This window comes from Malus domestica, chromosome 14 (genome assembly GCF_042453785.1).
Source record: "Malus domestica chromosome 14, GDT2T_hap1".
NCBI lineage: Eukaryota > Viridiplantae > Streptophyta > Magnoliopsida > Rosales > Rosaceae > Malus > Malus domestica.
The window spans coordinates 13,909,013-13,922,455 of NC_091674.1; the positions used below are offsets into that span (position 1 = coordinate 13,909,013).

A 13,443-nucleotide genomic window follows, 5' to 3' on the forward strand; every position below is an offset into this window, starting at 1 on the left:
ACTTGGGGGACTTAGCCCATTATTTATGTATTGAGGAGTGAGCCCTTATTCTATAAAAGGGACTCCCTCACTTTCATTAGAGAGCACCCATTATTCATGTACTGAGGAACGAGCCCTTATTTTATAAAATGGACTCCCTCACCTTCATTAGAGAGCAACGCCGCCTACTGAGCAACCGCCTCGCCGCGAGCATCAACTTTAACCCATCATTTATGTATTGAGAAACGAGCCCTTATTCTATAAAAGGGACCCCCTCACCTTCAAGCGCCACAAGCCGAGCCAACCAAGGCAACATAAGCCACGAGCCGAGCAGCCGAGCAGCATGTGCTATTTCTAGTTGAGCATCATTTCAGATTAACCACCGCCTCATATCGAACATCAGTTCAAGACAACATCTAGTTACTTCGACCCACACATGGACTGAATTTCAAGTCTCCAGCTAAAAAACTATTTTGACTGAAGACTTGGGGGACTACTGTTTATACCATATATAGGGCCTCATATTTAGATATCGTACAAATACTCGGAGGACTTAAATGTAATTATGTGATAAAGGAATAGGAAAATATGTAATAAGTGAGGAGTCCTTATTCTATAAAAAGACCCATCACCCTCACAATTAGGAGAGGCCATTTTCTGAGGCCAATTCCTAGGCCCTCTCATCCTCTCTTAACACTCTCACTCTCAGAGCTCTCTCTCCCTCAAATAAATACAATCAGTGTGGATGTAGCCTAAACCTTGGGGTGAACCATGATACATCTTATGTTATTTACATTTCATTGCAGATTCACGGTCGGATTTACGTTGTACCAAGACCTCCGGTTTTATGCATCAACATTTGGCGCCGTCTGTGGGAATCGACACAAAAAACTATGTCGGTTCTCTTTGATTTTTTCACCTCCATCGTGAACTTGCAACTCTGTAAAAACTCCAAAGTTCATTACTTTTCTCTATATCCAACAAACCCCATTTGAAAAATACTGGGAAGTTTCAAAATTCTATCACCTTTCTCTAAATTATGCGAAACCCATTTCCCAAAATTCTATTTACTCTCAGAGCTACGGAATTTGTCTCGCCTTCTTCCACTCTTCCTCGCATCAATTTCTGCAACAATCGACGACAATCACCTGTCGTCGTCCTCGCTTCCAAGTCGGAGAAGGAACCGTGGAGTGAGGCTAAGAGAGTGTTGATGGAGCAGTGCAGCTTCAACCCTGATGAATCCTTATGTCCTGAGCCCTCTTCAAACAAAAAAAAAACAGGAAAGCACCCTAAACTCGGAAGCTCCCAACTCACTGAATTAACATCTAAGCTTGGAAGCTCCCAACTCACTGAATCAGCATCCATGGCGGTGGCCTCCACATCTCTCGTTTCCCAACTCTCTGGCCCTAAATCTCTCTCCTCTTACTCCGGCATCCCTTACTACCGCATCACTCTCCACCTGAATCCGAGTCCCACTTGCCGGAAAACCCATCTGCAGCGCCACTCCTGATCAAGGAATTTCTCCCCGTCATAAATTTCCGCGACGACGGTGGGGACCCTGCAGAGAGCATGGTCGTCTACCTATATGAGTTCGAGATGGAGGACGAGATCAGACCCATTATTCAGTTTAAGTCAAACCCGGTCATCATCCACAAAGATGTACTGGAGCAGCAATATTAGCTGCACTTGGATTTCTGGGAAAATGCTCAGGGAGCACGGGTTCCAACGATCATGGTCTCACCATAGATAGAGAAGGGTACATATTTCATGAATGCACTGGAGACGTGGAAGGGCGTGAGGGGTTGAGTCATCCCCGAGAAGAAGCGAGTCGAGTTATGGGTGTGGCGGAAAAATGAGTTATTGCGTTTGAGAAGATGAAGCAGCAATCGAGATGGAGGGTGAAATCTGGATGATGCTTTTATCATGTGTATCTGTTGTCCCACTAGGTTTTGGCATGGAACTATCATTGCCATGCTAGTGCCAGTTTCGTAGCATCAAGATTTAAGCTTTCAGGCTCTAAGGTGTCTGTGAAAGGTCCACCAACAGCAGATGATAATTTATAGAAGAGCTGCATTATAGGGATTGCCCGGACCCCTGACATCGATTGCATCCACCCTTTTAATTATTCAAGAAGCTTAGAGAGAAGTAAAGAATTTAAAGCCCGTGTCGAAGCAGAAATTGAAACAGAGTCATTCACTGAAGTAAAGAATTCAAGGCTTTTGATTTGGGTGGACATCAGATTGCTTGCCGAGTTTGGAAAGATTACTATGCCAAGGTGGATGCGGTGGTTTACCTAGTGGATGCTTATGACAAGGAAAGCAGAAAGCATGGCTACCACTGAGATAAAGCAAAAGAAGATAATATTAATAGGATGCATAGTGGGGTGGTGCAGTCCACAACCATGATGATAATGGGCCAACAAGCCAGCTCATTCGAATTCAGATCTGACAGCAGCTATTACTCCCAGTCTTTCGGTAACCTGCCGCTATTAGCACCAACTAGGTGATCAAAAGTACACCAGTACTCCAAAATTATTCGGTAACCTGCCGCTATTACCACCAACCAGGTGATCAAAAGTACGCCCAGTACTCTAAAATTATTCGGCAACCTGCCGCTATTACCACCAACCAGGTGATGAAATGTACAACCCGTACTCTAATATCATTTGGCAACTAGCCATTCATGCCACTAACCAGGTGATGAAATGTACAACCCGTACTCTCCTTCATGCCACCAACCAGGTGATCAAAAGTACGCCCAGTACTCCAAATTATACATGAGCATTACTCATGTCATTCATACATAAACATTCATGAGCATCACTCATGACAATCATACATAAACATTCATGACCATCATTCATGTCAACATTCATGAGCATCACTCATGTTAACATTCATGAGCATCACTCATGACAACATCCATGAGCATCACTCATGTCAATCAACATAAACATTCATGAGCATCACTCATGTCAATCATCTTCAAAAGCTTCATTTACAGAGCTCTAGCTTCAAAAGCTTCATTTACAAAAGCTCCAGCTTCGAAAGATTCATTTACAAAGCTCTAGCTTCAAAGCTTTACTTGCAAAGCTTCACCTACAAAGCTTCAGTGCAGGGTATACAAAAACCCTATCCAAACAACCGCTACTTCGGCCCATACATGGATTCAATTTGAAGTCTCCAGCCAACAGACTTTATTGACCGAAGACTTGAGGGGCTACACTATACACCATATATTGGGCCTTAACTGGGCCTCATGAAAAATACTTGGGGGACTTAGCCCATTATTTATGTATTGAGGAGCGAGCGCTTATTTTATAAAAGGGACTCCCTCACTTTCATTAGAGAGCACCCATTATTCATGTACTGAGGAGCGAGCCCTTATTTTATAAAATGGACTCCCTCACCTTCATTAGAGTGCAACACCGCCTACTGAGCAACCGACTCACCGCGAGCATCAACTCTGGCCCATCATTTATGTATTGAGGAGTGAGCCCTTATTCTATAAAAGAGACCCCCTCACCTTCAAGCGCCACAAGCCGAGCCAACCAAGGCAACATAAGCCACGAGCAGCCGAGCAGCATGTGCTATTTCTAGTTGAGCATCATTTCAGATTAACCACCGCCTCATATCGAACATCAGTTCAAGACAACATCTAGTTACTTCGACCCACACATGGACTGAATTTCAAGTCTCCAACTAAAAGACTCTCTTGACTGAAGACTTGGGGGACTACTGTTTATACCATATTTAGGGCCTCGTATTTAGATCTCGTACAAATACTCGGGGGACTTAAATGTAATTATGTGATAAAGGAAGGGGCAAATATGTAATAAGTGTGTGGTCCTTATTCTATAAAAGGACCCATCACCCTCACAATTAGGAGATGCCATTTTCTGAGGCCAATTCCTAGGCCCTCTCACTCCCTCTGAACGCTCTCACTCTCAGAGCTTTCTCTCCCTCAAATAAATAGAATCAGTATGGACGTAGCCCAAACCTTGGGGTGAACCACGATACATCTTGTGTTATTTACATTTCATTGCAGATTCACGGTCGGATTTACGTTGTACTAAGACCTCCGGTTTTGTGCATCAACACTTTTCTTTGGGGGGGAATTCTTTGAAATTGAGTCTCATCGCCAAACAAAATTTGCAGCTCCCGAAAGTCGCGACATGTTCCCAAAAAGGAAAGAGACAAAATCATCACTCACCTTATCCTTAATAACCCTAAGGATATCGTAATGGGTGAGCTGCCCGAACCAGTCAATGCGATCCACATCAACCAAATGCCCGAAACAAAAAGCCTCAAATTTGTTCAGTAAATCCTTTGTAAATTAGCCTCTAATATTACCCATACACCCCAAGGCATATGACAGACAAGAGATGGTTGTAGGAAACACCTCATCTGATGGACACACAAGTTCCGTTGGAGGCGCAGATTTAACTTTAGACCTGCAATATTTAAAACATAAGAAAATCAATTAAATAAGATAAGCCTGCACACATGATATGCACATCAAATGCATATTGTCTGCCCAAATTAAAATAGTTCATCAACCAACTACAAGTATGGCGAACATCAACAAGTGCACATGATATGCATAGAATATGCACATAGTATCTACCAATTCATGAACAAAATTCAATCGAATATTTCCAGCAATATCAAAAGGATATGCACATAATATAAATATAGGAGGCACAAATTCAACGAATTCATGAACCAAATTCAAGTGCACCCAATAAATAGACATGCACAGATTATGCACGCAGTATGCACGGATTGATGAACATGTTTCAATCAATTGATTTACACCAACCTCTAAACCACATGCCCAAAGAAATTAACATCAAACAACTTAACTGTACAAAACACTAATTCGCACCCAAGACCCAAAATTCCCAATTTTACAAAACCTAGGTTCAAATAATTAAATTTCATTTCAAAGCATACCTCTTTTTGGATTTTGCCATTGAAATCTTATGGAAAGGATGTGCAAATGCTGGGGTGAAAACAACTTTTTCAAATATTTTGAAAGAATGTGAAAATGCACATCACAAAACCTCCTAAATATATAGAGTGGATGGAAAAGGTTGTGTCAGTCGGAAACTGGGGTGGAAAAGGGTTGTGTTGGCCGGAAATGAGGTGGAAAAGGTTGTGTCGGTTCGGAAATGGGGTGGAAGAGGGTCGTGCCATTTGGAGTTAGGGTTCTTGGAGCTAAGGAGTGGACGCCACATATTTTCAAACAAAGAGGAAGAAATGCTGACTTGGTTTGACAAATTAACCCGTTTAAATACAAGGGCAATTAGATCATTTCAAGGTGTAGGAAAAATCTTATTTGTATCCAATTGTTGTGCACTGCATGTGCATATTTGAAATGTCCTATTTATGTCCCAAATTTAAGAAATTGTCCCAGTTTGGGTATTTCCCTAGAAGAAAAGGGCAAAAGCTTGAATAAAATATTATTAAATTAATAATAAAACATTATTAGATGTGTATTAAATAATCTCTACTAATTAATAAAACACTCATTGCATTGCAACCAAAATCCTATAAAATTACCAGTTTAACTCTCTACTTAAAACAGAACATGAATAAGAAATATGGAGCATAAATGTAATTTCACACAACCAAATTTTGCTTTTTTTTTTCAAAGTTTCACCTACATGTAATCATAACATATCTCTAATTAAAAAAAAAAAATTTCTCACACACTTTGTGTGTGCCCATATGCTAGTCTAATATTATAGTAGTTAATTATCCTTCTTTTAGTCTGTCACTACACTAAACGTTTTACTAATTCAGTTCAGCTTAGTTTAGTCTAAGTTAATCTAGCGTAGTCTCGGAAGCTAGTTTAATCCGAAATAGTCCGACGCAACAAACATATCCTTAGTGTATATAATATCGTTTATTATAAAAAAAATAAAAATAAAAAAACAACTAAATGGCTAATGATTTTTGGATATGCTTTTAAAATAACTTTTGCTGAAAATAAACGATTGATTATCTCTCACGAGGGAAACCCCACCACCGATAGGGAAGGGTGAGAGGGTTTGGGTTTGAGAAGGCAGAGCCAAATATTACGAAAATATTTTTGTCCTGGCTCCCGACCTTAGTAGTGTATCCATCGTCCACACGCGCCGTTTGACTAAATTGCAGGCCTCCAATCCAGTCCAAGTCCAATGAGAGACAGATAAGCTTCCAATTTCAACTCCCTCAGCAGAATCTTATGATCACCTCTCTCTCCCCGATTGGGTGTTGGTAACTGGACAGAGTCTTGAACATGTATCACGCCAAGAAGTTCTCGACGGCGAGCTTGGTCCCGCACAAACCCCAGAGCTCCGAAGAGCTTGCGATCGTCGGGGCTGTCAGCGGCGGTTCCTCCGCCAAAAGTCCAACGCCTTCTGGCGGGGGAAGCGGGAAGCAGCGGCTCCGCTGGACTTCAGATCTCCACGACCGCTTCGTCGATGCCATTTCTCAGCTTGGCGGACCAGATAGTGGGTATTTTCTTTTCAGTAACGTTTTATTTCCTGTTTTTTTAATATTTATGTCCTTTGTTTCCATTGCAATTTTGACATGGCCTTCCTTAAAATTGAACCAGTCCTTCAATTGAATCGGTTTCCTCGAATTTTTCCTTAGTGGATTGTGCTGTTTGGTGACTCTTTTAGTTCTGTGCCAATTGGTTCAGTTTGGTCTGGTTTTTCTTGTATTTTGCTTGATATATGGCTTCATTTATGAATAAAAGGTTATGTAGCTAATCAAGATGCTTCGGGAACTAATCGAAGAAATCCCTTTCGGACGTCGTAATCATCCGTATAAATCGTTAATCGATCGACTGGTTTTGGTTAAGTTTTTTAGAAGAATTTTTAATTATCCTGTTTTTTTTTTTTCTCATTTCTGCCTTCTTTGTAGTTGATTTCTAAAGATATAATATCATAGACAAATTGTTTTGTGGAGTTTAACCTCGAAAATTTGTTAAACCTCTAATACGATGACAAGAATTCATGCCCTTTTTTATCCAAATCATGTTCATACTCGGCCGCTTTGGGCCTCTTTGATAGCCACTATGTTTCTGGTTTTAATATCTTGTGTTTTTAGTTAAAGATAGGGGGAAATGTATGGGAAAAGGAGGGGAAGAGGTAGCCCAGGGGGTTGAGGAGGGGAAGAGGTAGCCCAGGGGGTTGAGGAGGGGAAGAGGTAGCCCAGAGGGTTGAGGAGGGATGGAGGAAGAGAAGAATCTAATGGAATTAAAAGCAATTTCAAATCGTTGTTCTTTTCAAGTTTTTGTTTTATACATTCTCCTTACTGCAATAGCAAAACACGGAAGTTACGCATGCCGCACAACTTCCTTTAAGATATGAACAACCATTTAGGTGGGTCCTCGTCTTATTGTTTGTTTCGAACAGTCGGCACATTATGGGCTGTTTGGTACTGACTATTGTTGCCATCCTCTTTCATTGTTGGTCTCGTTTTGATGACAATGGTTTTTGTTTTTCTTGGTCTCTGAAACCACTTATGATGATCTGGTGCAAGGTTGAAGGAACCCTTGCACTGGATGCAACCAATCTCTTCCCTAATCAATTTTATGCAGTAAAGGGAGTCTACCAGTTGTGACCTCCGCTATTGTCTTATGGACCCGAAAGCAGTAGAGTGACTAATCTGTGGGATTCCAGCGATTCACTTCCTTCTCGCTGGAGCTGAGTAAGATACTTTCTTCCTTTGGCATCATGACTGTGGCCACCAATGGTCACAGCATAGGATCCGGATGCATTCTAAATATTTCTGACTGAAAGAAATTACGTTTATTTTGCTCATTACAATCACAAAGTGCAGGGCTGTCCACACTACTGACTCTTTTAATGATTTCGTTTATTATCTTGTTCTTCTCTAAGTTTACGATTCTCACCTAGGTCGGACTTCTCATAAATCATCTTTATAATCTGGGCACGAAGTTGCACTATTGGTAGAGCCTTCTGTTTAGGCAACTTCGGTCATTCGACCGGTTGTGAATGATTGGCCGTTTGTTTGGGGAGCATTGTCTTTTATGATCATGACCTCCACTTGTCCCCTCAATGCCTACTTGTATATTGGTACTCTAGTGGCTCCCTCATAGGTCAGGGTACTGCAAATACTACCCAACTTATATTCTCTTGTATAAGTCCAAAGACATGTGATCTGGAGGTTCTAGTAAAGGTTTGTTTCGGCCACTTAATTTTTCTGCTTTGTCTTGTGTTTGGGCCTGCGGAGGATTCTGCAACCATACTTGAAACTGTTCCTCCTTAGGTCTTGCTCAACTATATGCTCCTGTGAGCACTTTGACCATGCCTTTTAAGATTAATAAGGAAAGAAGAAAACCACTATTGAGCAGTTACTCCTGCTGCTCAGCTACCACTTTCATGTTGAACTTTCTATCGTGCTGTTGCTTGGTAGACTGGGTGGCGCAAAGTTCCAACTGATAGAACTGTCAATGTCATTACCAGTTACTCAGTAATTAAATGATGCTTGCGGAATATTATAGTTTTCAAGTTTGAAAGGTCCTCATTGTTTTTATTTAAAGGGAAAGTCAGAGTTTATAACTTTGTCTTGCAATTCACATTGTTTTGTCAGTTTTTAAACAGCAGGATTCATGATTAGTTTTCTTTCGAAAGTGGACTCCTCGTTCAATAATTTTGTACAGTTTTATTTTGGGAGTTTTAATGAAAAGGGCTTCTATGATAATTTTCTTAACCAAAAGCACCATAATAACTTTATTTAATGAAAAAGACAGAAAGCTTCAATGAAAAAGGCTTCTCTAAACTTTTTTTAAAACTAAAAGCACCCTAATAACTTTATTTAATGAAAAGGACACAAATTACATACATCAAACCCTAAATATTAAAACTCTCACTCTGATAATTATTATCATCATCACCTTTTCATATTATATGTACCATCTTGAATTAGTTTATTAATTCACCTTAATTTCATTCCATATAATATCCTTTAATTGCACTTATATTCATACGTACTGCCATTGAATGGTAACTGTCATCAGCAAGAATTATGAGTATAATATATGTATGTATAGGTGTTATAAATGAATTATATTATATATTACATTCAAAGTTTTGAAGCCCTTTTCATTAATTTTCCTTTTTATGTTTAATGTTTTGTTAGGGTGCTATTATTGGCGCTCCAAAATTTGTAAGAAAAATACTCTTATGAGGAGTGCACAATGAATTTTTTGGAGTTTCAATAACAACACCTTTTAATTATGTTTCTTATGAAATAAAAGGAAATATTCACATTGTTCTTTGTTTGTTAATACTGTAACTGACTCTATTTACTTGTCCACTTTAAAATCCTAGGTTGAATCAAAGTCAGAATTTTTGGAGAGTTATTAAATTATTTTTCTCCAGCGTATTTTTATTTTTCACTATGTGGTAGTTAGAACTTTGTTAAATTGTAGTACTGTTTTTTTGTGGATATTTTGCTATTGTGATGTACTTTTTGTTAAATTGTAGTTAGAACTTTGTTAAATTGCTGGCAGTAAACTCACTCAGGCATAACCGTGTTTTTTATTGTTTGATGAAGAGCCAAGGAAGTTGTGTTGAACCATTAATTCCTTTGTTTTTCTCATCTTCACATATCTTCTGTATTATTTACTACGGGTAACCATCTATAGTCTAGCAACAAATTTAATTATCATGTTTTACTGTAAGGTACACATTCGTGTGGGTAGTTAATTGTATAATTAACCCTGTCTTGAATTTCTAGGGCTAGGAGGTTTTAACTATTCACTGGGATTTATTGTGTGATGGCTGTTGCCTTCAGTTAATTTATTTTGAGGAATTTTGATTGATATTGGTCATTTGAATATTTCTCATAGACTTGAGTGTAATGATTCTGTGTTTTCTAAATCAACTTTTGATTCTTTATCGAATACTTGTACATTTCTTTTGAGTTAATAAAAAAAAGGTCGTACCCAGTGCACAAGGCTCCCGCTTTACGCAGGGTCTGGGAGAGGTGAATGTCGGCTGGCCTTACCCCCATTTATGGAGAGGCTGCTCCCAAGTCTCGAACCCGAGACCTACCGCTCATGGGCGAAGACACTTACCATCGCACCAAGTGCGACCTCTCTTTTGAGTTAATAAATCGAAAAAAAAAATTGAAAAAATAAATGCTCTCCCAGCATTTTTTTTTTCTCAGCTGTGGTTTACTTATTTCATCTATTTGCTCTTTGATTCATTAAATAATAATGAGTGCTTGATCTTATATTCATAATTCTGGTTAAGGATCGAATGTCTTTAAATTTTTAATTCTTATTGAAGAGGATGTGTTTTGATTTACGTGTGGTAGCTAATCATGCTTTCCAAGCTCAAGAAAAAATGTAGGACTGGATTAAATTGTCCAATCCTTCATTTGTGGCTTGCAGTCCAAGGGACAAATCAGTCCCACAACAATGGGATTGGTGAATTTTTTTTTCCATTTCCGCTCCCACTCAAACTAGTGTTTCTAATTGCATTCGTATATCCTAATTAATATACTTCACATATGTTCATTTTTTCCAATTTTCTTTAGGGGCAACACCTAAAGGTGTTCTGAGAGTGATGGGTGTTCCCGGACTAACTATTTATCATGTGAAAAGCCATTTACAGGTGTGGGTTTCCTTGCTACACTATATTACATATTTAGGGAGATTTATATGTTCTTATTTTTAACAGTGCACTTATTCTTTTGTATAGAAGTATCGACTTGCAAAGTACCTGCCAGAGTCTCCAGCTGATGGTAAAGGCTTCTCCCTACATCCATATATTTTATTTCAGCAATAGAAAACTTGTTTGTACCTAATGAAAATATGAATTTGAATGGAGTACTGTTTAGGTTCTAAGGACGAGAAGAAGGGTTCTGGAGACAGCCTCTCTTGTTCAGATTCTTCTCCGTGGGTACCTTTTCCTTTACCTTATATTGGTTATACATCTGTTTATGAACACTTTTTGTCTCTTAAGCTTTAATGACCAATATCATCATTTTCTTTACTTGCAAAATCATCGCTCTCATGCATATTAATGACTCTGCATCTAACATGCCGTAAAATCTTTGAATTGCTCAGCGGAGTGCAAATTAATGAGGCATTGAGGATGCAGATGGAAGTTCAGAAGCGTCTTCATGAACAGCTTGAGGTAAAGTCTCTTTTTCTCGCTTCACCTTACATTGCTAGAAGAGGGATGCAGTCTGGCCTACAAAATCTTCTCACTTCACCATACATTCCTAGAATAATAAATCAAGGGTTTCTATCGCAAATGGTCCTTGAGATTGATCAAACTCATCATTTTGGTCCTTCACTTTCGCAATCAATCAATGTCGTCTCTGACATTCATTACCGCACATCAATTGGTCCTTCCGTTAAGTTTCCGTCAACTATTGTGTTTGTATGTGGGACCTACAAATCCAATGAAATGGTGACACGTGGATTACACAAAAGAAGGGGTTTTATTACAAATGACCCCTGACATTGATCCAACTCCTCATTTTGGTCCCTGAGTTTTAAAAATCGATAGATTTGGTCCCTGACTTTCAATACCGCATGTCAAGTGCAAGTGTTAAGTATGACAAAAGCTTGTAATAAGCTGCTCATGTATGCAATGTATTGTTATGGTTATTGTCATATTGTTCTGGTCTGTGTCTAGACGTGTGGGCTATACTAAGAATTTTACTAATGTCTGAAAAACCGATTCAGGTTCAAAGACAGTTGCAAATGAGAATAGAAGCTCAGGGCAAATACTTGCAGAAGATCATTGAGGAGCAGCAAAAGCTTGGTGGTGCACTCAAAGCGTCAGATGCGTTACCATCAGCTGAGGATAAGCAGAAGCCAGCTCAGTTTGAGACAAAGGGAGATGCATTTGCCACACCCTCATCTCCCCATAAGAAACAAAGGGTGGATGACGGGTTGCCTGACAGTTGCGCTACATCTAATCTGCCTCTAAAAGCTGACCAGAAGAACGAATTTGTGGGTCAGTGGGATCGAGACTTGTATGGAAGTGATGGCGGATATGGATTTGGCTTGCAAACAGAGTTTAAAGAAAGAGATGGCGGTGCTGAGCAGAAATCGCCCATGGAGTTAGATGCCTTGTGTGGTTCAAAACAATAGGGAAGGAATCACCATTGTTGGTAGTCGTTTATGAAGCAGCATTGTGCAATTAATTAGAAACCATGTTATGTATACCGCATAAATATACATGCGACCGATTTGTAATTATACAATGTATGAATTTTCCTCTGTAGTGTATAAGTAGCATGTAAGCTCCAACTCCCCAAAACATAATTTTGTTTTGTTAGTTTAAGTTCTCTCATCGACGTTGAAGCGAGTGATTGTTTTAGATGATGTTTTTGCAAATATTCAGGAAGACATTGTTGCATTTCACTTTGAAAATGTGCGTGCTGCTATTGCCGTTTTAGGTACTATCTCTTGGATTTGTACTTTGGTTTTTTTTTTCGGTTGGATTAAGAATCCATATCCCGCTTGTTTAACAAAAGGTTAATATTACCATCTCACAAATTGTTGAATGCATTGATAGGAGCATATTTATGCGACTTAGTTAGCTTGTTTTCTTGCATTTTCATAGTTAGTTTCTATTTATTATAGTAATTTAAGCTATTTTCGTGTGTTTGTAGGTCCAAATGACAAAGTTGGCAAGAAAGTGCAATTTGGAGCATTTTGAAGCAGTTTTGGGCATCAAATGGATAGCTTATGAGTAGAGCAAGATGGATGGACGAATTTGAAGTTCAAGAGAGGCTAGGAATGTGCTAAAGAGTTGAAGAAATTAATTCAAGACATTGAAGATAAGGAATTAGCTCAAAAGAATGAGACATTATCCAAACTGCCTTATTTTATCCAAAACGTTATCCAATCTTCTCTTATCCAAACTAACCTTATCTTATCTTATCCTATCATAATCTTATCCTACCTTAATTCCAGCTGCAATGGAGACTTATTTTCAGATTAGGATACCTACAAATCAGGTTTCTAGAAGCCCTATCACTTATCCTAAGAATGTGCCGCACCTAGCCTTTTAGAAGTCGTATTTCCTGCTACAAAGAACAATCCTTTTGCTCCCTGGAATTTGAAATTGAATAGTCCTTATTCCTTGATGATTTGGAGTCCTAATTCTCATCCTACTCACCCTAGCCGTGCCTTACATTCTCCCTATAAATATAAAGTGCCGCAGCATTCAGAAATTACCCACCTTCCATCACAAATTCGTCCCATACATCCCTCATACACATTCATCCCATTGTGCCGCAGCTTTGCGAGGAGATAGGAGAGGAGACCCCTGGAGCTGTGCTTGCCATTCAAGATGTTGGATTGTTGGAGCGTTTCTAGGTGTATTCTATCCGTTATTTCAATGTTTAAATTTAATTGTCTTTGTTTAATTGCAAACATGAGGAGCTAAACTCGTTTTAGTTAGGGAGAAATTCAAAG

At 39.2% G+C, this 13,443-nt stretch overlaps 1 protein-coding gene across 1 annotated transcript; it reads left to right on the top strand.

Annotated features, from left to right (window-relative positions):
* The first annotated feature begins 5,982 nt into the window (after positions 1-5,982).
* On the top strand, positions 5,983-12,393 carry LOC103454691 (myb family transcription factor PHL7-like). Its single transcript, XM_008394283.4, has 6 exons — positions 5,983-6,478; positions 10,542-10,618; positions 10,706-10,748; positions 10,845-10,902; positions 11,074-11,143; positions 11,701-12,393. Exons 1-6 carry the CDS (start codon positions 6,265-6,267, stop codon positions 12,109-12,111), a joined length of 873 nt encoding a protein of 290 aa, XP_008392505.1. The 5' UTR covers positions 5,983-6,264; the 3' UTR covers positions 12,112-12,393.
* Positions 12,394-13,443: the final 1,050 nt, after the last annotated feature.